Source organism: Capricornis sumatraensis, chromosome 4 (genome assembly GCF_032405125.1).
Source record: "Capricornis sumatraensis isolate serow.1 chromosome 4, serow.2, whole genome shotgun sequence".
Lineage (NCBI taxonomy): Eukaryota > Metazoa > Chordata > Mammalia > Artiodactyla > Bovidae > Capricornis > Capricornis sumatraensis.
This window is the reverse complement of record NC_091072.1, coordinates 119101218-119127714: the sequence shown is the minus strand read 5'-3', so window position 1 is coordinate 119127714 and position 26497 is coordinate 119101218. Positions and strand designations below refer to the sequence as shown.

The 26497-nt window shown below is 48.9% G+C and overlaps 1 protein-coding gene across 1 annotated transcript in view; it reads left to right on the top strand.

Moving 5' to 3' along the window:
* The window catches only part of CACNG2 (calcium voltage-gated channel auxiliary subunit gamma 2), a 117038-nt gene that overhangs the window by 80929 nt on the left and 9612 nt on the right, over nt 1-26497 (top strand). The window contains exon 2 of the mRNA XM_068971842.1: nt 17957-18040. Within this exon, the coding sequence (XP_068827943.1) occupies nt 17957-18040 (84 nt within the window). The remainder of the gene's footprint in view (nt 1-17956; nt 18041-26497) is intronic.

Genomic DNA, 26497 nt, shown 5'->3' with positions numbered 1-26497 from the left:
GGTGAGCGAGTTCTGTGGCAGTGACTCTTGTCAGTTAGACTGATGAGAGATCCACGTCTCCAGTCTACAAATGGCTCCTGGGCAGGATTCTCTCCTGGCGAGAGGGACAATTCTGAGAAAATTCACCAGCTCTGACGGTGAGTGGCCTGTCTTCCTATCTGGATGACTGGTCCAGGTCTATTCATACCCCTGGAAATACTAAGACTCACATTCTACTCATTCTCTTTCCTACTATTATGGATAATGATGACAATAATAATAACAGGTGACGTGCATGGAAAGCTCAGGAAATGCATTATTCTAAGGGCTTTATGTGTATGTTCGCTTATTCAACTCTCATAAGAACCTGTGAAATCAATGATGTTATTATCCCATTTTATAGTGAGGAGACCAAGGCACAAAGCCCTTAGGCAATTTGCCCAAAGCTCCACACCCAGTCTGATACCTTCAGTCCTGCATTTCCATTTTAAACAGTAGCTAATATTAATTAATGAACTAATATTACTAATAACTCAGGAAGCCTCCAGTTTCTCATCTATAGAATAGGCTAGGCTCGTTAATAAGATCTACCCAAGGGGTTGATGTGATCATTGAATTAGGTGAGATATGAAGTATCGGCACAGAGAGGATTTTGAATAAACACTAGAGAGGCTCTCATATCCACTGAGAGAGAACAGAAAGTGTGCAGTTCAATCCTTGTCCTCGGTGCATGTGGAACACTATTCAGAAAATGACACATACACTCGTGAAATTTGAAATGAAAAGACAGCAATACAAGAGCTGTCACGAGGCAGCCTGTGGTTAATTGCCAGATGAGTGATCTTGGAGGTAAACGCAGAGTTGAAAAGAAGGATAGACAGCCCTAAGCTGTGGGATCAGGGAGGGCTCAATAAATCCTAACTTCCAAAAGATGGAAGACCTCAGAAGCACCTACTCCACCTCCCAGCTAGTACAGAAGTGCCCCCTTCAACAACCCTAAGAGGCAGCTGACCACCTTCTGCTTGAACCCCTCCAATGACAGGGAGCTCACTACCTTTGGAAGTAATTCTGAAAACATAACACCCACCCAGGTACCGATCTGACATCCCCCCTTTATTGGGCCAGGCTAAGGGCAAGCTGCAAAACTGAAGAAGATGCTCCCTGAACCTGCACGACCCTGAAGGTGAGCGCATCCTGAAATTTGGACCCTAGGCACTTGATCTTAGTCCTGGTCCTGCTTGTATACTGCTACCCTCTGGAGTAAAACAGACATTGTTTCAGACAGGGAAGAGAGGAGAGTTTGATTCTGTGAGGAAGGAAAGCATAAGTAACGATGAGGAAAGAAGAAGGGGCAGATGCTTTTCTTTTCTTTTTTAATTTGTTTATTTATTTGGCTGTGCCGGATCTTACTGATAGTTACACCAAATGGGATCTAGTTCCTCGACCAGGGATGGAACCCAGGCCCCCTGCCTTGGGAGCACAGAGTCTTAGCCACTGGACCACCAGGGAAGTCCCCATATGCTTTTCTGAGTCCAGCATAGCTGGGAAACAAGAGTCAAAGCAGATAAGGTGGGAAGCTCTGGTTCCAACTGGGCATGGCTGGGAATCTTGGAAGATATCTGCCCTTTGTGCTGCAGGCAATGGAAGACAAGATTTCCGAGTTTTGTGTTTGGCTTGGAAACATGAATGTAGTTAGATGGGCATTCCCAGGTATACGGATCCTCGTCCCATGAGACATGTCCATCCTTGTGGATCAGTGGCATGGATGGCATTTAACCACTTTGGACTGGATCTCTGCCATGAAAGTGAATGTACTTAAGCAGATGAAAATGAAACAAAGAGGACTGGGGGACATTGGTGGTCAAAAATTTAAGGCAGATTCTGCAAAGCAGGAAAGGCCACTGACATCTTCTCATTCCTTGGGGGCATCTAGGCAATATGTCGGTGACTTCCTGAGATGCTGGCAGGACTGAGGGTCCCTCAGGCAACAGTGCCTGTGGGACACCTCCTGGCAGCCAGGCCCCATGATCTTTGTACACGGAGTACTGGAAGAGATGCTAGCCCTGTAAAGATTTTTATTTCCTAGCACTTCCTTGGTGGCACAATGTTAAGTACTCTGCATATTATCTTATTCATATTTGAAACAACATAAGGAGAAGATATGAGTTTGAGTGATCTCCGGGAGATGGTGATGGACAGGGAAGCCTGGTGTGCTGCAATTCATAGGGTCGCAGAGTCGGACATGACTGAGCGACTGAACTGACTGAGTGAAGGAGAAGATAGAAGCTTAGAGAAGGGGAAGTGACTAACCCAAGGAGGCACAACTAATGAACGTTAGAGCAGCAGTTTGTCCAGGAAGTAGGAAGCATATCTGGAGGGAGAATTGCATCTGGCCCCGTCTCATCCCTAGTGGCTGCCTGGGCTAAACAGCCTGCACCCCTGCACAGGGCTCTGCAATTTACCAAGTGAGTTTATTAGCTCTCAGTTTCATCTCATTTCATCTATTCAATCACACCCTCAGGGAAACAGGACTGGCCCATTTCCCCATATTACAGATAAATAAATCTCAACTGACCTCATACACACGCAGGTCTCTCCATCATCGCTGTCCCCACCCTGCCTGAGCCACCTCCATTTCTCACCTGGACTACTCCTGTTGCCATGGTCCAGGCAAGAGATGCTGGTGGCTTGGACTGGACTCATGGCTTCCAGGCTTGTCTCTCCAGGCCACGCCCCATGCAGCCACCAGGACTATCACCCTAAATCACAAGTCTGGTCGCATCAACCACCTGCTTAAAAAATCCTTGGTTGCTCTCCACCACTCCTAAGTTTATACTTCTAATGGCTTATTAGGTCCTGAATAATCTAACCACAACTACTATCTCTCAAGACTGGTTACACACACACACATGCTTATATCCAGCCCAACCATCTGTCCTTCAGACAGACCAAAGCTCTTGGCAGCAGGATCCCATCTTCTTTCTTTGGTTAACCTCTGCTCTTCCCCCCAGCACCTCCCTGCCCTTTCATTCAACTGACAATTTCTACTTATCCCTCATGGCTCATCCAAGATGGAGCTTCTTCCAGGAAGCCTTCCTGACAACTCACCACCACTCAGACGAAATGATGCCCCCTCCACCCAGCCTCCAGCATCTTGTCCTCCGCAGTAACAGTATCACTTAGTGGTTCACTAGAACCCCACTGTTGTTCAGTCACTCAGTCGTGTCTGACTCTTTACAACCCCATGGACTGCAGCACACCAGGCTTCCCTGTCCTTCACCATCTCCTGAAGTTTGCTCAAACTCACGTCCATTGAGTCAATGATGCCATCCAATCATCTCATCTTCTGTCGCCCCCTTCTCCTCCTGCTCTCAATCTTTCTCAGCATCAGGGTCTTTTCCAATGAATCAGCTCTTTGCATAAGGTGGCTGAAGTATTGGAGTTTCAACTTCAGCATGAGTCCTTCCAGTGAATATTCAGGGTTGATTTCCTTCAGTATTGACTGGTTGGAGCTCCTTGCAGTCCAAGGGACTCTCAAGAGGCTTCTCCAGCACCACACTTTGAAAGTATCCGCTCTTTGGCCCCACTGCCTGGGGTCAAATCCCAGCTATTTGGCTCACACTGTGAATCCTTCAGTGCATGTCTTCATCTCTTGGTGCCTCTATTTCCACACCTCTAAAGTGGAGAAAATAATAGAGGGATTTTTTTTTTTTTTTTTTTTTTTTTTTAGGATTGAATGTACAGTGTTTAACCCAGCACCTCGCTCCTGACAGTTTCTCCAAGGGGCCCACCATGACCACCCTGCCCTTGCTGTTGTTTTCACCCGGGGTCAGGTACACTGACTCTGTCTCAGTGCCTCCTAGACACTGTTCCGGGGGTTGAGGGAGTCCTGCTACACTGACCCCCTCTCTACCACGGTGCCCAGCTTGATCACTATAGTTAATGGCATCCAGTAGAAATGAGGACTGGCTGAAGTTCTGAATAAATCCTGAAGTCAATGACTTGCCCAAGATCACATGGCTGAGACACGGCAGAAAGACAGCGCAGGCACCCGCTCTCTCACTGAGCAGCCCAGCCATCTTTCCACTGCGCCGCCAGGCTCTCAGGATGAATGTAGAGCTGTTGGCACACGACAGTATTTATTCATTGCCCGCCCACTCCTGGGGTTGACAGAGCCATTTGATCAGTCCTGTTCCAGAGGGTCTATGCCCATCAGCTTGCCGTCCTCCCTAGGCCTGCCTCCACCTGGAAGCAATCCTGATGCGGAAAGTAATCACTACTCTCCCCGACTAGCCCCGGAGCTTCTTGAGAGCAGGGACTGGGTGACCCATCTGCACCCCCAGCATGGGCCCCAGACAGTAGCACCTGACACTTTTTGAGAACATACTGTGTGCCAGGCACTGTGCTAAACCCTCTCAATGTAGGGCTTCCTGCAATTCTCACGGCCCCAGTGAGATAGATCTACTGTCTCTCATGTTACAGATGAAAGACTGAGGTCAGAGGGGTTTTGTGGTACAACTGGGCTATGAACCCAGGTTGCCCACCTCCAGACTCTGAGACTAACCACTGATCCTCCCTGCCTCTCTAGCAGCAGGAGCTGAACTAAGAATTGTTTTTGAGGACAGTTTCATGGCTTTTGACAACACTCAAACCTACAGGCCTGCTTTATGGGGTACATTTTAGGTTGACTCCTTACCTCTGTGGAGGGTCCTTAACCTCACTGCACAAGGCTCTCAATCACATGGTGGTACTTAAGGGCATGAGGCTTTCCTGTCCCTGGGAGCCTGCTCCAGTGTCAACACTGTGGAGTGAGGGGGACAGAGATACAAGGTTATGATGAAGGGGCCTCGAAGTTCAGAACCTCGATCCTCCCAAGGTCTCATTCTTGGTCAGGTCCACATAAGCCACCAGCCAGTAAAAGTACCCCTGCCTGTGACACACAGAGCTCCCAGGGTAGGGCCCTGACCACCACCTTGGAGGCCTGTCCACAGTCTCTAAGCACTGACTACCCTGGTTCACTTATCTCCACCAGGACCCATTCACTCTTCCTGTGTGAGGTCAAACCCACCCTCTTGCGCCTCCTTCCTGGATCCCTTGTCTAAGGCTGACTTGCACCCCAGTTCTCAGCAACGCCCCTGCCCATGTTTTCCCTTAGTCATGGCCGCAGCCGGCACTGAACTAGAGCAAAGTTTATCCTGGACAAGGGGCTGTGAAGAAGACTGAGACAATTTCTAATTCATCCTTTTGCTCAATTATTCTGCAGATACTTAGTGAGAACCTGCTCTACACAAGGACTAAGTGTCCTTTCAGTTCAGTCGCTCAGTCGTGTTCAACTCTTTGTGACCCCATGAACTGCAGCATGCCAGGCTTCCCTGTCCATCACCAACTCCCAGAGCCTGTTCAAACTCACGTCCATCGAGTTGGTGATACCATCCAACCGTCTGATCCTCTGTCATCCCCATCTCATCCTCTGTCATCCCCTTCTCCTTTTGCCTTCAATCTTTCCCAGCATCAGGTTCTTTAAAAGGTGTCTAATATTAAATACATATAAAAGACTATTTTAACATGCCTGATTACACAGATTACAATTAGTTTTGGCAACAAGGGTTGTTTTTTTAGCTAAAAAAGGTAGGTTATTTCTCTCTCCTTGCCCGACTCTGGAGGTATGACAACTGGGAGATAAGACTCTCCATTGATGGCATGGCCCAGATGTGTTTGATTCTTCCATCAAGCATCTTTCCATCCTCAAGGTTGTGTCATGGTCCAAGATGGCAACTGGAGCTCTCTGTTCCATGTGCCCAGAGGAAAGGGCTGAGAAGGGTGCATGCCATCCCTTGAAGGATGTCACTCCCTCCACTTCCACTTCCATCTCGTTGGTCAGAGCTTGGTCACATGGTCACCTCTAGCTTCAAGAGCCACTGGGAACTAAAGTCTATATTCTGGGAAGCCACCTGTCCAAGCAAAACATGGGAAGATGGAGAAGACAGGACATTAGGAAACAGCCAGTAGTCTCTGCCATAGTGAGGTACAGAGAACAGCGATAGAATGAAGGCCTGTGAACTGACCACCAGCTTAAGAAATGGAGCATCCCAGCACACCGAAGCTGACCTGTCCCCTCCCTTACCCCTTCTCCCTCGTGTCTGGTCAACACCCTCTTGCATTCTGTGTTTATCACTACAAGCTTGACTTCACAGTTTCACCACAACCATGCATGTCCTTTTTCTTTCCTTTTTTATTATTTATTTATTTATGGCCATGCTGGGTCTTCATTGCTGCACTCAGGCTTTCTCCACTTGCAGGGAGTGCGGGCTACTCTTCTTTGTGGTGCTCAGGCTTCTTGCTGTGGCGGCTACTCTTGCTGTGGAGCACAGGCTCTAGGCACGTGGGCTTCAGCAGCTGCAGTTCAGGGGCTCTAGAATGCTGGCTCGATACCTGTGATGCCTGGATTTAGTTGCCATGCGGCATGTGGGATTTCCTGGAGCAGGGATTGAACCCATGTTCTTAAAAATCTGTTGTCCAGTTGTACATGTTTAACTTTGTGTAAATGGAATCATGCCATATGTATTTATCCATGGCTTGATATCTGTGTTCAGTGTTTTTAAAATTTTTGTTGAAATATAGTTGACTTACAATGTTGTGCTCATTTCAGATATATAACAAAGTGATTCAGTTGTATATTTATATGGGATATAAATATAAGGGATATCCTAAGGGATATTGCTGGGGTTTGGGATATACACATATTTTGAGACTGTCAAATAGGCTTTCTAAATATTTATTTATTTGGCTGTGCCAAGTCTTAGTTGCAGCACGTGGGCTCGATCTTCAATCTTCATTGTTTCAGGTGGGATCTAGGTCCCCAACCAGGGACCAAACCCAGGCACCCTGCATTAGGAAGTATGGAGTCTTAGCCACTGTACCACCAGGGAAGTCCCTCAAATAGGCTTTTAATAAGAGAGCTACAGAAGATCCTGGTGCTCCAGGGATTCTAAGAGTTGGCATAATGTTCATCTATTCGGGAGAATGGAAATGTATAGAATGCTCTCCGCCCACATAGACACACACTGATTCATTTGTTTATTTGTCCATTTGTTCAATAAACACTTGTTGTGTAGCTATTATCATTAATTGTAAGACACACCATCAATGTAATAATGATTTTTCAGGGGAAGAGAGACACACAGCAGTAAATGAACCCATCAATTGTAAGACACATCTCAATTTCACTGAAATGTGCATGGACGTTAGAATCAAGGAAATTCTTCCCTTGAGGAACTTACAGATTTGAAGCCATTTTTCCCCTGAACAATGATACCAGAGCACAAAATATGATTGAAGCAGATACAAAGTATTCAAAATCAACCCAAAATATAGTCCACTAGGGACCCTGAATCACAACACTGCCTTTGAGCTTGCAAGAAATACCAAGTCTCAGGGTCCGCTCCAGACCCACTGAGTCAGCAACTGGTTTAACATGATCCCCTAGTGACTCCTATGCCCATTAAAACCTAGTCGCACTTCAGAAAAAGAGTCTTTCCAACTATGGACAATCAAGAAAGTCTTCTTGAAAGAGATGTCATTTGAAGAAGAGAGAGAAGGAAGGATTACATCGGTTGAGTGTTGCTCTGAGTTAGGAACTGTACAAGGCGCTTTCTCATTGAGTCCTTGGAATCATCCCCACAGGGCAGGAATTTCCTTTTTACTAAGAAGGAAATAGGCACAGAGAGGTCACATGACTTGCTCAGGGCGGCACAGCTGATAGCTAGCAGAGCTGGGCTTTGAGGCTGGGACTCTGAGTCTGGAGTCCAGTCTCTTCCCATATCACACTGAAAGAACTAAACAAGCAGCTGACAAGAATCAGGGCAGGACAGTCTCTGGTGGCTCAGATGGTAAAGAATCCGCCTGCAATGCAAGAGACCCAGGTTCCATTCCTGGGTCAGGAAAAGCCCCTGGAGAAGGGAAAGGCAACCCACTTCAGTGTTCTTGCCTGGAGAATCACATGGACAGGGGAGCCTGGCAGGTTGCAGTCCCTGGGGTCGCAAAGAGTCGAACAGGACTGAGCAACTAACACTTTCACCTTTTTTTCCTCCCAGAGATGTGTGCAAAAGTGCTCAGTGCTGCACCCAGGGCTTCCGGAAGGTGAGCTCTCAGGGCACACCTGGGGATGGACTCAGGAAAGCAGGCAGGCAGGGCAGTCTTCTTACTCCACTAACCCCACCCAACGCCTGCACAAAACCTAGCTCGCAGCAGCCGTTGGAAACAATTCAGTGAATGAATGAATAGGGAGAGAGTTTTGTTTCAAACCTTCCAGAAGCCGCCAGTGCCCGCACTGCTTGGGGGCTGAGGTTCCCAGAGAGGCTGGCCTCGCCCACCCGCCCCAGGGTCTCGTTAATCCCTGCCATCAGGGAGGGCCCTGCCAGCACAGCAAAAAGCCAGGAGCAGAAAAGTTTTAAAACACAGTGCCGGCAGCTCCCACCAAACCCTTCATTTGCTTCACTTAAAAAATTACTTCGCAGACTTCCTACCCGTGCGTCAGCCGGCTCTCTCAGCGAGGCCTCCAGGTTCTGAGCTACTCTTTCAGCCTCTCCTGAATATGTGGAAAAATAAAACAGTGCTTGTTCAACCCTTAATGACCAGGTTTATGAAGAGGTTATTGTTTCTCAAAGAAATGAGACAGCAGTTGGTGTTGTGAGATATTAATGTGCTTTTTACAAAGCTGATAAAACCTCCTTTTAAACTGCTTAATACCTGCAAGCTGAAATTCTCAGACTGAAGCAGGGAATTCCTGGAGGCAGAGCTGGGGCAGCCTAAGACTCAGCCCTTGGCCTTCCCTCCAAGGCTTGGCTTGAGGTCTCTGGGCTCTGGGGTTGGCGCCACATTGCTGGCCCTTCTGGAGTGGGGGTTCAGTAGAGATTTCACAGTTGTTGGTCCCTTGGCAGAAAAATCCTTTATAGTTCATGGTGGGAGTGTGTGTGTGCTAAGTTGCTTCAGTCACGTCCTACTCTTTGCGGCCCCACGGACTGTAGCCCACCTGGTTTCTCTGTCTGTGGGATTCTCCAGGCAAGAAGACTGGAGTGGGTTGCCCTACTCTCCTCCAAGGGATCCTCCCAAGCCAGGGATTGAACTCAAGTCTCTTATGTCTCCTGAACTGGCAAGAGGGTTCTTTACCACTAGGGCCTCCTGGGAAGCCCTCATGGAGGAAGAATCTCCCCCATCTCCTCATCCTCCAGGAGCTCAAAGCCAGGGCTTGTGGGGGGAGTCGGGGCTGAGATGCCTCCTCCTCATTCAGCCTGGACCACAAGCCCAGCAGGATCAGATCCCTGCTTACTCCCCAGCCATCTCCTGCCCTCACCCTCACCCATCCAACCTTCTTGTTGGGATCAATCTTTCTGTAAATCTCCACTCCCATGAAGATGTCATGTCTTTGCACTAGGCGACCCCTCATATGAGACTGCCCTGCATCTGAGGGTTTGCTGGTAAATGTTTACCAGCTGGCTCTCTGTGCAGGGATATAGGACCTTGATTTGCAGTGTTTGCCAATGTCCGTGGTGTGAACACTTGCACTGTGGCTGATTTCAAGCTCCTCGTGTGAGTTATGTAGAGACCCTAACAGTCAGCTCCCAAGATGTAAGCCAGCCCCAGCACAGCACTGCCTCCAGGTTTCCCTCTTACTCCCAACTCTGCCCTGGAGGACCTGCCCTAGAGGACTGGCCTGGTGCCCTGAGACACTCTTCCCCCTCCTGTGTGCCCAGTACTTCCCTGACCTTACTCTTCCCTGACTTGCCTCTTCCTAGAATCCCTTCTCACCCTCCACTGCTTCCTCACATACCCCAACACACACACACACACACACACACACACACACACACACACACACACCCCTACCTACCTGCTTCACCCAGCTAACTCCTCCACCTTCTGAGTCAGAAAGCCTTTGTCAACACTCACGCATGCACACACCTGAATCTGTGGCCCTCTGTGTGTTCTCAGACACACCCTGCTATGTCAGAACACACATCCTGCTACCCCACACCACCTCCTCCCTGTCTCCCATAGATGGCAAGCTCTGCAGGGACAGAAAGTCGATTTTATTCCTCTGTGTCCTCAGCAGATCACACAGAACATGGCATACAGTCTGTGCAACACACACGTTAGCTGAACAACTGTGTTCCCATAGGGCTTTGTGTTCTTACTGTTGTTTAGTCACTAAGTCGTGTCCAACTCTTTTGTGACTCCAGAGACTGTGGCCCACCAGGCTCCTTTGTCAATGGCATTTTCCAGGCAGGAATACTTGGGTTGTCATTTCCTCCTCCAGGGTATCTTCCCCACTCAGGCATCAAACTCACGTCTTCTGCCTTGGCAGATGGGTTCTTTACCACTGAGGCACCGAGGAAGCCCATAAGGCCTTGTTGCTATTGTTTAATCACTCAGTCGTGTCTGACTCTTTGTGACCCCATGGACTCCAGCACACCAGGATTCCCTCTGCTTCACTATCTCCTAGAGCTTGCCCAAACTCATGTCCATTGCACCAGTGTTGCCATCCAACCATCTCATCCTCTGTCATCCCCTTCTCTTCCTGCCCTCAATCTTTCCCAGCATCAGGGTCTTTTCCAATGAGTCTGCTCTTCCCATCAGGTGGCCAAAGTATTGGAGCTTCAGTATCAGTTCTTCCAATGAATATTCAGGGTTAATTTCCTTCCAGATTGACTGATTTGCTCTACTTGCTGTCCAAGGGACTCTCAAGAGTCTTTTCCAACTCCACAGTTCTAAAGCATCAATTCTTTGGTGCTCAGCTTTCATTATGATCCAACTCTCACATCCGTACATGACTTCTGGAAAAACCATAGTTTTGACTAGAGGGACCTTTGTCGGCAAAGTGATGTCTCTGCTTTTTAATATGCTATCTAGGTTTGTCATAGCTTTTCTTCCAAGGAGCAAGCGTCTTTTAATTTCATGGTTGCAGTCACCATCTGCAGTCATTTTGGAGCCCAAGAAAATAAAGTCTGTCACTGTTTCCAATGTTTCCCCATCTACTTGTCATGAAGTGATGGGACCTGATGCCTTACATCTCTCTAATATAGGATGTGAGATATTACATTCTAGTAAATTCTGTGCTATCTATTTCCCCCAGAAACTATGCATCCCTGAAAGGCAAGGATCAGGTCAGGTTTCCCTCCACCACCCCAGAGCCAGGCACTTAGTCATCCCTTAATCTCTACCCTGGGGAGAGAGGAAAGATGAACAGAGATGGTGAGAGACACCAGATATTTGAGCCCTTGGATCTATCTGTGACTGAAGCTGAATCAATCCCTGGACTTGATGGCCACCAACCAGAAAGAAATACCGCAAAACTCAAGACTGGCATCCGGAAAACAAGATGATACCCCTCTCCACTGTTAGTAGTAATGTCTGCAGACATAGATGTTCTACCAAACTTAAATTCTACCAATAGCAATGCTGTACCACCAGGGTACTGCTTCATGAGCCTAAGCACCGCCTTAGTCAGTCAGACTGAGTCCTAAGCCACAGAGCCCCCAGTGCTCCTGGAGACCTCTTATGCTCCAACCAATGCTCACAGCCTCATCATCACCATCAACCTCAGAGACCACTGGGATCAATCCCACTACAGCCTGGGTCCCAGTTGACCTCAATCATTCCTCACCACTGATCTTCTGTCTCTCAGTTCAGCTTAGTTCAGTCACTCAGTCATGTCTGACTCTTTGTAATCCCATGGACTGTAGCATGCCAGGCCTCCCTGTCCATCACCAACTCCTGGAGCTTGCTCAAACTCATGTCCATTGAGTCAGTGATGCCATCCAACCATCTCATCCTCTGTAATCCCCTTCTCTTCCTACCTTCAATCTTTCCCAGCATCAGGGTCTCTTCCAGTGAGTTAGTTCTTCAAATCAGATGACCAAAGTATTGGAGCTTCAGCTTCAGCATCAGTCCTTCCAATGAATATTCAGGACTGATTTCCTTTAGGATGGACTGGTTGGATCTCCTTGCAGTCCAAGGGACTCTCAAGAGTCTTCTCCAACACCACAGTTCAAAAGCATCAATTCTTCAGAGCTCAGCTTTCTTTATAGTCTAACTCTCACATCCATACATGACTACTGGAAAAACCATAGCTTTGACTAGATGGAACTTTGTTGGTAAAGTAATGTCTCTGCTTTTTAATATCCTGTCTAGGTTGCTCATAGCTTTTCTTCCAAGGAGCAAGTGTCTTTCAATTTCATGGCTGCAATCACCACCTGCAGTCATTTTGAAGCCCAAGAAAATAAAGTCTGTCACTGTTTCCATTGTTTCCCCATCTGTTTGCCATGAAGTGATGGGACCAGATGCCATGATCTTAGTTTTCTGTCCCTCAGAGGTTAGTGGAGAAGGCAATGGCACCCCACTCCAGTACTCTTGCCTGGAAAATCCCATGGACAGAGGAACCTGGTAGGCTGCAGTCTATGGGTCGCAAAGAGTCGGACACGACTGAGCGACTTCACTTTCACTTTTCACTTTCACGCATTGGAGAGGAAATGGCAACCCACTCCAGTGTTCTTGCCTGGAAAATCTCAGGGACGGGGGAGCCTGGTGGGCTGCCGTATGGGGTCACACAGAGTTGGACACGACTGAAGCGACTTACCAGCAGCAGCAGCAGCAGAAGTTAGTAGAAAACTCTCTGTCAGTGACACAGAATGACTCTTACTCTAACAGAGAAGGGCGGGAAGCATCTGGTGTGGTTCCCTGTGTCAAATCTCCATCCAGACAGGGCCATCATTTAGCTTGTAAAAGACTCATCATCAAAAGATCACACCAATAATTTCTAAAAACCAACCATTGATTTGGGGCCTATTAGAATAATTGGATGAATCATTTGCACGTCAATGTTTAACTTGGTAAGCAGTTTTATAATATGTATTTGATGTATATAGGAAATAAAAGTGAACATTTAGTTTTGTCTTTATATAGAAATTATTTGGTTTTATCTTGTATATTATAGGCTAGTATTATATTATCTTGTATATTATAGTTGGTGAAAAAGTAATTGCCGTTTTAGACTGTGAATTTTAAATCATTTTAACTAGGCTCAAGCACATCTTTATTAATCAAAATAGGGACCATTAAAATCAGCACATTTTTGCCAATGAGAAATAAGTTTGTTTATTCCTATAGCATAAAAATCCATGCCTCAGGATTCGACCAACTCCTGGAAAGCAGTTTCTGCCTCCTGCTGGTTGTGGAAGCATTTTCACTTCAAAAAGCTGAGATGTTTCAAGAAGTGGTAGTCAGTTTGTGAGAGGTCAGCTGAACATAGAGAAAGAAGCAAAACTTGTAGCCCAGTTCATTCAACTTTTGAAGGCTTGGTTGTGTGATGTGTGATCGGGCATTGGGCTCTTTCTGTGGATCAATGCCAGCTGTAGACGTTGAGGTTTTCAGCGCATCTTATGGATTTGCTGAGCATACTTCTCAGATGTAACCATGTCGTCAGGATTCAGGAAACTGTAGTAGACGACACAGGCAGCAAACCACCAAACAGTGACCATGACCTTTTTTGGCACAAGTTTAGCTTCAGGAAGTACTTTGGAGCTTCTTCTCCAACCAGCCACTGAGCTGGCTGTCACTGGTCATCGTACAAAATCCACTTTTCATTGCACATCACAATCCGATAGAGAATCGGTGCGTTGTTGTTGCACAGAATAAGAGAAGATGATTTTTTTTATTTACAGTCAGCTCATGAGGCACCCACCATCCCAATTTGTTTCAAATGCTGAACAACCATAGACTGGTGAGTGTTGAGCTCTCCAGCAACTTCTCTTATAATTGTAAGAGGATCAGCTTTGACGATGCTCTCATTTGGTCACTGTCAACTTCCAATGGCTGGCCACTGCACTCATCTTCAAAGCTCTCATTTCCCCTGCAAAACTTCTTTATTATCACTGCACTGCCCCCATATCCTAAATGTGTTCAGAAAAAAGCACAGAACCTCAGGAGGAACTGTCAGGCCACCAACACATATACTTCATGTCTCAAGCCTGGCCCATACCTTCTTCACTTTCATGGAGAAAATTTTCACTTCCTTCCTCCCTTTCCTCACTCTCAGTTGGCAATTCTGTTCCCCATTTCATTCAGAAAATAGAAGCAACCAGAAGAGAAGTGCCACAAGCTTCCACCATACCCACGCATCCCCTGCATCCACATCCACACTGCCCCATCCCCACGGTGCACCACCATCCACGTGAGGCCAGCCTTGCACTTGTGTCCCAGGCCTCCTCCCCCTCACAGTGCTCCTATGTTGTGCCACCCCTCCCCGCTATCAAGTGTTCCCTCTCTGCTAGAACATGCCCGCTGGCGTCACTCATGCCTTGAGACCTCCCCTGACCACAAGGCAGCCAGAGTAGTGGCAGATCCCACACTAGCACAGCGCGGGAGGGCACACAGACGTTGAGGGAGGGACAACAAAGGAGACGGTGGGGGCACAGGAGGCTAGACCGGCGTGTGCAAAGGCCCCAGAGAAGGACTGAGCGTGGCGGGAAGGACAGCTGAAACTGCACGCCCGCTGAGACAGAGGTTAGGCCAGGCAGCGGTCAGCCCCGTTAAAGATGTTGAAATTTTCCCTAAGAACATCAAGAAGCTGTTGAGCACTTCAAACTGAAGGTGGCTTGAGCAGATCTGCATTGTCAAAGTTTCACTATGATTATTCTGTAAAGATGGATAAGAGTGGGTACAAAATGGCCAGTGGGGAGGCTACCGCAGTCATCTAGAAAAGCAAGGAGGGTGGCCTGACAGTGGGTATCGCTCTTGGGGAAAAAAAAATCGATGGGTTTGAAAGATTCTGAGAGCCGATACAGACAGGATGTCATGATGGATGGAGCCTGCAGGGAAGAGGCAGCAATGCTGGCAACGATGGCTGGGCTCAGGCTTGCATGAGGCAGCAGCAGAGAGGCCTTGGCTGACCTAGTTGTTGCCTCCAAAAGACCAGGCTTGAGGGACAGATCATGAGTTCCAGTTTGGACCTGCTGAGTGTACAATGCTTTTAAAACATCCACCAAGAGGCATCAAATAGGCAGTTGGATCCCCAGGTCCAAGCCACAGGAGAGGTCTGGGCTGCTGATTCTTTGACACAGCCTCTCTACAAGCATCTCTGGAGCCCTTCTCCTGTGCGGGGCACTGTGCTGGGACCCAGTGGTCCAAAGATGATGGGGGCAGGGGCTGGGGCCAGGCTGCGTGGGGAGCAGCTGCACTGGAAGTCCACAAGCCTGAAAGGGGGACCTTTAGAAGAGAGACGTGGAGGCACCACCTGTGGTTGGGGGTTGAGCACAGTCCCCAACTTGTCAGGAGCCTTGGGGCACTTCAGTACCAGTCTCAGCACCTCACCTCCTGCACAGATTCCTTATAAAGATGCCAGGCACCAAGTTGGTGCTGACGAAATACTTGTCAGACTGAATTTAGAGAAAAGGAAAGTGGCTTTGCAAAGTGGTTTTCAAATACACTGATTTGTAATTTTACCAATGGAGAGGTAAATGTTATCCTCTTAGAAGCAGGAATGAAGACTCTTCCCAGGAAAAAAAGAGTCTGTGGTTGGATAGGGGATAAGTCAGGAGAGGGAGGGGAAACCTCTGGTTAATGCATCAGATGCTGCGAACAGGGTGGGCACGTGTTCAGGACCACAGAGGAGGGGGAGACAGCAAGGTATGGGGTGGGGAGGGTGCCGAGCAAGACAAGACATGGTCCAGCACACATACAGAAGACACCTGCCCCACTGGGAGCATTCTGAGCCAAACTCTGTCTACCTGGAGTCCCCGTATGCTCTGGGGAATCTCTCTTCTTGCAGAAGTTGGGAAAGGAAGCAAATTTGGCAGAGATACAGTTAAGGGGAGGTGGGGGTTGTAAGGTAAGGATCAACCATCTTCTCTGTTATATGTAGTACAGAACTACCTATGTGTGCATGCTAAGTCGGGTCAGGCACGTCCGACTCTGCAATCCTATGGACTGTCGCCCTCCACGATCCTCTGTCCATGGGATGCTCCAGGCAAGAATGCTGGAGTGGGTGGTCATGCTTTCGTCTCGGGGATCTTCCTGACCCAGGGATCAAACCCATGTCTCCTTTGTCTCCTGCCTTGGCAGGCGGGTTCTTTACCACTAGCGCCACCTAGGATCCCCAGTGTTACCTATATATATCATAATAGCTAGAAACACAATTACCCCCCACAATGCGGGAGACCTGGGTTCGATCCCTGGGTTGGGAAAACCCCCTGAAGGAGTCATGGCAACCCACTCCAGTGTTCTTGCCTGGAGAATCCCTGTGGACAGAGGAGCCTGATGGGCTGCAGTCCATGCGGTTGCAAAGAGTTGGACAACTGTGCAACTGAGCACATCCTATATATCCAGCTGTATGATGTATCCAGCTGTGTATATGTGTAATAATGACAATATTCCTAAATAATACCTATCGTACATAATAAAACCTACTTTATGGGCTACAAGGCTCAGGATCTTACAAGAAAATAAATTGTTCACACATATTAAAGACTGTATTAATTAGGTGGCATTAGCTTCTATCACAGGAAAATCCTGAATGTCAGGGGCTAAATGTAGCAAGGTTCATTTCTCTCTCACTCAATACCCCCAGCACATTTACTAATGTGCCAGGCACTACTCTGAGCACTTTAGACGTGTTAGCTCATGTCATCCCCACAACAATCGACAAAGGAAGAATCACTCCGATCTCTGCTTTCTGATGAGGAAGCTGAGGCATCTCTGTGAAGCTGAATGAAACCCAGGCAAGCCAGCTGCAGAACCTACCATTCACCCACTGTCGCTTATCTCCCTGCACAGTTTCGAGTGTCCGGTCATTCAGAGAAAGTCAGGCAACATCCATCGTGCCTGTGCTGGTGCTCGGGACACAATGGTGAATGAAACAGACAAAAGTCTCTGTTGTCATGAAGCAACCATGCTTGTAAATTCTATTCTCCACATGAGTGTTTATGAAGATCACATTCAGTAGTTCACTCATTCATTTAGGGATCACTGCTGGGGACCTGCTGGACAGTGGGCTAGGGTTCTCATCTGAGCTGGCTCTCACCTTCTCAGCAATCACCAAGGAAAGTTTTAGAACCAAAAGGTCTTTGTTTGAGCCCAGATTCCATCATTTCCTGGCCATGAGCACTTATTCAGTCATTTGAATTGGCACAGAGACAGTTAAGGGAGGGTTGTAGGGTAAGGATCAACCATCTTCTCTGTAATATGTAGTATAGAATTACCTATATACTGTAATAGCTTGAAATACCTAAAATAGTTACATAAGCACACGTATCCAGTCTCCCTGAGCCTCAGTTTCTTCATTTATAAAGTGGAGATGCTATTACTCCTCTCACAGGCTGTGTCATGCTCCACAAGTCTGGCTGGTGACCCAGGCCTGGGTGGGGTGTTCAGCCCTAGGAGTACTGCAGAACTTTCATGGGCTCCATATAGTGAATTCCATGCAATTGCAGATGGGAAAATGCTTCGCAAACTCATCTAAAGAGCTGTGGGAATGTTTGCCAGCCTCGGTCTGGGGTCTGCCCTCTTTGGAAAGCAATCAACTTTCTCGCATGGAAAACACGAGGCGACTCCCAGCCGAGCTGGGGCACAGAGGCAGGCACGCTGGTATTCACCAGTCTCCTCTGTGGCAGTCCCCAGCCCAGATTCAAACTCCACCGCCCGCCAAGCCTCAGCTAATCCTCAGAAGCCTCGATGCAGAGATGGAAGGCTGGGTTTTGAAGTCTTAAGCCTTAGATCCTCTCTGCAGCGCCGCGGGTGTGTGTGTTTTGATTCACTGGGCAGATGTCCAAACAGACAAAGCGATACCTTCCTTGGTGGGGAGGGGGGAGGTGAGGGAGAGGACTGAGCCAGCTTCAGAAGAACAAGAAGTCAGGAAGAGGCCAGTGGGCGCTGAGTCCCTGGAGATTTGGATGTCTCACGAGCACTTTCTTCCCTTGTTTTCCAGGGAACTTCAAAGGTCTCTGCAAGCAAATCGATCACTTCCCAGAGGATGCAGATTACGAAGCTGACACAGCAGAATATTTCCTCCGTGAGTGGATGCAATTTTTTTTATTTCTCTCCTGGTGATGGGTCCTGCCCTTCCATCCTTTAAGAGCCAAAGGCCAGAACTATCTAGAGGTCTCTGTCACTGCAAAGGTCAGGAAAAAGCTGAGCCTTCTGTCTTCCCCCCTTGCCATGGCCAAATGTTCAGGTGTGCTATTTCCCGCTACCCGCAACGCCCTTCCTCCCCTCTTTGTTGGCAAGTTCCTACACATTTTCCAGGTTTCCGGTGAAACAACACCTCCTCCAAGAAGTCCTCTATGCCCCTGAAGGGGTTCCCAGAGCCTAGCATCTTTATCATGCTGTCGCTGCCATGTCTGTTTGAGCAACCAGCTCCCTCACAGTGTTGCCAGTTCAACTAGAACTCTGATAGAACTCTATCTGTCTCACTCATCATTATATTCCCAGCCCAGTGCCCAGCACATAGAAAGTACTCCGTGGATATTTCTTGAACAATCCAATGAGGAGACTCACCAGGCAGTGCCAGACTGGAACTTCTACTGAAACAATGAGATTATTATTTTTTTTTCTTTCCCCGCAAATCAAGTCAAAGTTAAATCCTGATGTAATAGCTGTGATCTTAAATCCACCTGAGACATAGTATCAAGAGAAAGCATTTTGAGACCCAAAGAAAATCTCTCAAGAAGCAGCGAAAACTAACAAGGTAAAATGTTCCAGGAGAAAAGGATTTCCAGGAGAGAGGCTGAGGGTCCTTAATGCATGGGACCGCAAAGCCGCCCCAGCAGAAGTAGCTGAAAGCTCTGTATGAAGCTCTCAGAGAGCACTTCTGAAAGCAGTTTGCTCTCCTCCCAGGAGCACCCCTCCCTGCCCCCGCCCCCACCCCCTCTGCTCCCAAGTGCCCTTCCCCAGCCAAAGCCTCCCTCCCATCCTCCACAGCACTGGTTAGTATTGGATCATTTCTATGAAAAATGTAGGAAGCATTTTATTATATGGATCACCCCTGTCACTTTCAATAATTACTCCTAGCGTCAAACCCAGCTCTCAGGTCAGCCTGAAATCTGGGTTTCATTTCAAAGCCCATGGAACATGAAGCCAGCCAGGCGGCAAGAAAAAGGAAGGGGACATCAGGTCACTCATAGGTCTCTTTTTAAAGGAGAAGGGGCAATATCTTACTAGGCTCGTCCTTTCCCTTTATGAATTCCTGCACAACACTGCTCTCAGATGGAATTCCTGAAGGATCGTTTGTTCATCCTCCGCATTATGAGGTCTGAAAGTGAAAGTGTCCGTTGCTCAGTCTTGTCCGATTCTTTTCGACCCCATCAACCACTCCATCAACCATAGCCCACCAGGCTCCTGTGTCCACGGGATTCTCCAGGCAAGAATACTGGAGTGGGTTGCTATGCCCTCCTCCAGGGGGTCTTCCCAACCCAGGGATTGAATCCAGGTCTCTCTCATTGCAGGCAGATTCTTTACCATCTGAGCCACCAGGGAAGCCCCTATTACCAGGTCTAGGGCTCTCAAAGGAGCCTGGCGAGGGCATAGAAACAAATTGAGCACCTTCTGTTTGTCAGAGTCTGCACTGAGTGCTGGAGAGTCCCAGAGGAATGAATGAGGCACCGTCCACGGCTGCAGGCAGAGCACAGCCTAGTAGGAGGACCCTCAGAGAAACAGCAGGACTTGGGAGGCAGGGGCCTGCAGAGATGCATCCGAGAGAGAAGATGGAAGGGGGAGCCAAGTGGGGGTCTGCGCACAAAGCCACTCTGGCTGAGCCCAGCGAGGGGGCGATACTTTATCAGCCAGATCTCCAGTGTTGGGGCAGGACCCTTGTCTCATTCATTGCTCTACCAAGAACAGTTCCTGGAAGATAGAGGGTGCCCAATAAACGCTATTTGAAAGGAAAGACAGGATTCTCCAGCAGCTATTTCTACCTACTCTATACCTTTATTTCCCAAATTTTAAAGAAAGAATTGTTTGGTGTTTGGTTCATATTGGTGTCTCTGGACAGAAGACTTGAATGCAAATTAGCAGCGCAGGTTTCTGAGAGTCTGACTTGAGTTGACTTAATCCAAAAATATTTTTTGAGCATCTATAACAAATGGGCAAACCTCTTCCTAAAAGAGATATTCCAGGCTTTGTGAGCCATAAAGTCTCTGTCTCAACTACTCAACCTTGACCTTGTAGCACAAAAGCAAACCCAGAAGCAACTGAGCATGGCTGTGTTTGCTCCAGTGAAACTTAACTTCACTTGCAAAAATAGGCAACAGGCCTCATCTGGCAGTTTGTTGACCTCTGATCTGTAATATGCTAGTCTGGGGTTAGACAACAAAAGTAATTCTTTTAAAGCTGGAAGATGTGAGTTCCCATCATTCTCTGTCAACCTCTAACCTGATTGGCTAGAGAAACTAGAAGACAGAAGACATTCTTCTAGAAAGATTGCCTGCCCTAGTGTGGTGGGCAGAGCTGGTGCCCAGGAAGGTGGGAGGAGCCTCTCCTGAAGATGGACTTTTGGTCCAGGGAGATGGGCGGAGCTGCACTCAGGTGGGTGGGGCCTGAGTCAACTTACCCCGCCCCGCCCTGTTCTGGTCTGTTAAACCTTCAGCTCACCTACCACGTGGGTTGACAGGCCCAAGAACCTAACCTAGATGCCTCAAGCAGGGAAAGAAGGTGATCTGGGGTGCTGAGGAAGCCTGGTGCCTAACCCACACTGGAGGCCATCATTCCAGAAGTGTTCCCTAGAGAAGGTGGCACCAATGCAGAGACTTGGACTCTAGAAGCATTCATCCATTCATTCATTCACTCAGGAGATATTCACTATCACTATGCATAAGGCACTGTTGATGGTATGGGGACTCAAGTGTGGACAAAATAAAGAAAGTCAGCACCTTCATGAAAGTTACACCCTGATGGAGGAAACAAGCAAAAAGCAAGGAGCCTGTTATGATCAATCATCCAGACAAGAGATGACAGCAGCTTGAATGCAGGTGGTGGCAGTGAAGGAGGTGGGATGGGGTCAGAGCCTGAAAATATTCCCAAGGGCCTGCATATAGGATCTTCTGAAAGGTTGCATGTGGATTTCCAGGGACAGGAAAGGATAAAGGATGACCCCAAGGTTTGTGCCCATGGAGGGAGCAGGTTGGGACGGGGAAGGATGGATGCTCAGTATCAGCCACAATAAGTAAAAGAGGCCCACGGACTCTCTGTGGAGGTGACATGGAGTCTGAGACTCACAGGGTGGGACCTGGCCCGAGACAGGAGTCTGAGAGAGGTCAGAAGGGGGACGATATTTAGCACCATGAGACTTGATGACAGCACCAAGAAAGTGGTGCAGAGAGAGAAGAGGTGCAGGATCCGAGCCCCAGGACCCCAAGGTTCGGAGGCCAGGCGGAAGAGGAGCCCCGGGGAAAGAGCTGAGGACGGGTGGCCAGTGAGGTGGCCTGGGTAACCCCCGCCATCCTTGATCCACCAGTTGGATGGAGGATCTGGAGCAGAGAGGGAGGTGGAGGATGCAGGGTCACAGAGCAGAGAAAGTGGGACTCACTTGTTCTCACGCCAGCAGACCAAGCTTCAGGCAAGTTCAGCACCTCTTGAAGGACGGGGCAGAAGGAAAGCACCAAATTAATATCTGACGGGACAAATGAATGAGTGAATGAATGAATGCTCTTACTGCCCAGTCTCCGTGGGGATTCAACGGGGTCCCCAGCTTCTCCACAGCCACAGAGTCCAAGGAGGGACAGCCTTAACTGGTCCCAGTCATCACCCCGAGTCACTGGACTTCTGGGCCCCCCGAAGGTGCAGCTAATACAGGCCTTGCCCACCTATCACTAACTTCCCCACAAAGTCATGGCAACCAGTCTGTTTTTTCCAAGCAGCTCCATGGGGCTGTCAGCTGGGTCTGCTGTGTGGCACTTCCTTAGCCCTCTCTCTTCTTCTTTTTTAAATAAATATATATATTTATATTTTATTGAAGTCTAGTTGACTAACAATGTTTCAGGTGCACAACAAAGGGATTCCATTATACATATATACATACATTAATTTTGGTATTATTTTCCGTTATAGGTTATAAGATATCAACTATAGTTCCCTGTACTATACAGTAAACCTTTTTTGTTTGCTACATATCTATTTTTTAATTAGAAACCTAGCATTCTATTCATATATAAGTCAAACAAGTAGAATCAAAATGTCATAAATTTTTTAGGCAAAAATTCATAAGTTTTCTAAAATATATATATTATATTATATATATGTATACAAAAGTTTTTCTACTATGCTTGATAAAGGCTTGAGAGAGAACATCAAAAAAAAGAAGAGATGGAGAAATTGGAAAACACAAACGAAATGAAATGGGAGTACTGAATATGAAATAGAAAAAGTGAAACAAACTGGATAAAAGTAAAAGATCATCATATAGTCCAGGTGTCCTTAAAACAGTGGCCCTCTCTCTTCTTGCCAAAGCTCCTTACCTCAAGCTGGTGAAGAAGAGGTGGTGGTGGCCAGGGTGTGACTTCCGGTACTCTTAGTGTGTGTTGGTGTGTCTGCGTGTGTCTTGTGCCCAGGGGCATGAGTGTGTGCTGAGTGCTGTGTCTTTTGATGCCTGCGTGTCTGTGCATCTGAGCATCTGTCAGTCTGAATATAAGTGCCTGTATGTATGTGTGGGTCTGCTTGTGTGCACATGGGTCTCTTCATGGTGTGTGTGAGTGAGTGTGTGTGTGAGTGTGAGTGTGTGTGTGTGTTGTGTCCAGAAGATGGGAGGTGGCCACATAATGAGTCTGAGGGTGTGAGCTGTGGATGGGAAGCCAGACTAGGGCTTGGGGGTCTCAGCTTCACTCTGAGATGAGACCGCAAGAAGGTTCTGAGCAGAAAGGACTGAGGTCCAGGCTAATGGCACTGCTCCGCTTCTCCTGCAGAACTGACTCCGGGGTCTCAGCAGGAACAGGGAGACCAGCAAGAGATGACAGCCATGACCTAGGCTTGAAATACCTAGGCTCCTCAGATCAGGGAGGAGGTGAGGGAGGTGGATGAGAAGGGGGACTAGTTCTGGAACCAGCAGGAATTACTGGCATCCTGCATCGAGGTGGAGTGGGGAGGTGAGAGAGAAAGGACTCAGGCGACGTCTAGGTGTCCCGTCTGGGAGCTGGTGGACAGTGCAGCCCTTCTGAGGCCAGGGATGTGGAGGAGGCTGGGTCGCAGGGAGGTGACCACTCTGTCACAGAGTCTTCTTTCCCACTGGATGCTGAAACAGCTTGAGGACACTGAAGGCAGTAGCTGCAAATAGAGTTTGCTCCCACCCGCGCCCACCCACCCCACCCAGGGCAGGGCCTGTCCTCAGTCAGGCCCAGGAGAGATTTGCTGAATGAATATACAAGGAACCACCCTCGCTAGAGCCGCCTAGCACATTCCTTCTCATCCCAGAATGAGGCTGGAGGGGCTCCAGCTGAGCCAAAGCCACCCATCCCACCCTCAGAAAAGCCTGCACTCTCCCCTGTTCCCCCTTCTCCATCTCCCTCTGCCAGTCCCACCAGGCCCTGAGGACCAGGGGGCAGGCAGGGAGGGGGGGGCACGTGGTTGTGGGAGATACCAGGTGTCAAGGCCTGAGCTTGGGACTTGGAATGAAAGGGCCTGAATTTAAGTTGAGCTCTGCTCTGTGACCTTGGACCAGATACTCACCTTCTCTGAACCTCAATGTATACCATTCCCAGGTGGGGGTGAGGGGCAATTCTGAGGATACCACGAGACAAAGGTTAGGGTGGTGCTTTGTTTGGGCTCTCTGGCTACCCAAGGGGAGTGCTGAGGGAAGCCCACTGCCTCTCCTTGCCCCCTAGAGCTTCAGAGTTCAGGGAGGCAGCCTTCCATCTCCAGAAATGCTGAAAGCAGACATGCCGCGAGGGCCACCCAGCCCCACGCACCCATTTCACAGATGAGGAAGACACTGAGGCCCAGAGAGGAACAGTGGCAGGCCCCTGCCCAGCACATTTCCTGGGACACCACCTGCGCGTGTTCAGTCTCTCAGTCATGTCTGACTCTCTGTGACCCCATTGACTATAGCCCGCCAGTCTCCTTTGTCCATGGGATTCTCCACTTTCTTGTCTGTAAAATGAGACTGAAAATCATAACTCTGTCTACCATAAAGGGTGCCTGCTAAGTGCCTGCCAGACTCCTCTGTCCATGGGATTCTCCAGGCAAGAATACTGGAGTGGGTTGCCATTTCCTCCTCCAGGGGATCTTCCCGACCCAGAGATCGAACCTGGGTCTCCTGCATTGCAGGCAGATTCTTTACCATCTGAACCACCTGGGAAGCCCTGGGACGCCACCTGCCTCCCTGGTTATCCAGGCCAAATGTTCCTGTCTACTGCCCGGGAACTGCAGCTCTTTTCAGCAAAATTGTCATGAGGGACATCCCCTCCAGAGGTCGCCGTGGTGGGGTGACCACATCCTGCAGTCGGGAACATCTAAGTTAGAGCTCCTACTAACTCACATCCAGGCAGCCAGAGCGAATGCCTCATGATCAGCGCCTCCGCCTCACGCCCTCCGCCCACCGGGATAGTTTCTGTTCTGTCCTGGTTCATTTATTAAAGTGCCCACTGCCACCCTCACCACGCTGACTCCGTGACCTGTACTTTAATAAACATCAGTCTAGGTAACCCCAGGCCCGTGAGAAACAGCAATAATACTCTCTGCCATGTAAGAACTAACATTTCCTGGGGCTTGTGGGTACCAGACACGGTTCTCATGGCTTCAGACGCGTTGACTCATTGCCCCTTATTGTGGCCCTAGGAGCTGGGTGTGTCCTGCAGCAGAGGAGGCCCCTGAGCCTCGTGGGGTGGGGGCAACATGGGATGCACTCAGGCCGTCTCTCCTGAGCCCATCTCCGACCCCAGAGACCACAGAAATTCAGAAAGCCTCCAGCACCTGCACAGGTGGCCTTCCCAGAGGAAGCTTGCTGGGGTCTGAAATTCCTTTCCTATGTCAGTAGATATAGCAAACTTTCATGGAACCCTTGGCCCGAGACACCATACGTTACCCTCATTCATCTCACAACAACCCGACGAAGTAGGCACCGTTGGTGTGTTCATTATACAGATGAGAAAAGTGAGACACAGAGGCCACACCGCCAGTGGGAGGCCAGGGGGAGTGCAGGATAGGACCCCAAGCAGCCCACAGCAGGAGCCAATGCCCCTAGCCACCGCTCTGAGCGGCTTTCCCTCCATCCATCCCTCCCCCGCCTCTTCCCTCCTCTCCTCCTCTCTCCTGTCACTCTCACACACTCACTCTCTCACGCTCACTCTCACCTGCATCTACAGCAGCTGATCCCCTTTCACAGTCACTGGCTCCTCATCCAGCACAGTGTGCAGGAGGAGAGGGCGAGAGATGCCCCAGAGCCCAGAAGCTCCGCCCCACCCAGCACATCTTTGTCCTGTTAGAACACATCAAATCCCAAAGGGAATAACAGGCATAAAGAGTTTAACACCATGCCAAGAAAATAAGGAGCCCTAGTTTCCCCTATACCTGAGAATGATAACTATTTGATGAAAGGCACGACCAGCACCTGGCCAGCCTGGCTGAGTGGTCCCTGATGGAGGTCTGCAGGGCACAGGACCACCAGGGATGGATGGAACCTTACAAGTCATCTGCTCCCACCTATTCAGAGCCAGACCTGAGACCCGGAGAAGGGAAAGCCCACAATCAGGCCTCAGGACAAGCCAGGCAGAGAGTGGGCACTAGGCAGAGATCTGCCCACCTCCCTCCACACTACACACCACTCCCCTCCTCCTCTGCCAGACTGTGTGGAAGCAGGGTCCCCGAGTGCAGCCATCTACTTGTCCTTCAGCTGTGCCCACCACAGCAGGACACCATGGGTGCCGGGCCCACAGGGTACTGGATTGGAGATGATCTGTCTACAGAACGTGGCCAAAGAAAGAGTGAGTGAGGGATTTATGGCTGAGCCTACCCACTCCGAAAGGCTAGATGATATTCCCTTCTGGGTGCTTATGACACTCTTCATTTCCATCACCAGCATAGAAAACAATAATACACTGTTCCTAGTTTACCCAAGGCTCTGTATTTTCAAAAGCTTCCACAGTCTTCTTCCGATTTAATTACTGTCACCCTGTAAGGTGGGGCTTCCCAGGTGGTGCTAGTGGTAAAGAACCCATCTGCCACTACAGGAGATGTAAGAGAGGAGGGTTCAATCCCTGGGTTGGGAAGATCCCCTGGAGGAGGAAATGGCAACCCACCCAGTATTCTTGCCTGGAAAATTCCATAGACGGAGCCTGGTGGGCTACAGTCCATAGGGTCACACAGAGGCGGACATTACTGAAGTGACTTACCAGGCTCCCTATAGGGTAGACAGATTTCCAGTTTTCAGTCCCATTTTACAGACAAGGAAGTGGAGGCCTCAGCAACACCAGGAGATTGGCACAAGGTCTTCCCACACCAGTCACTAAATACTGGGTCTCCCCAAGCCTCTAGGTAAACCCCCTAC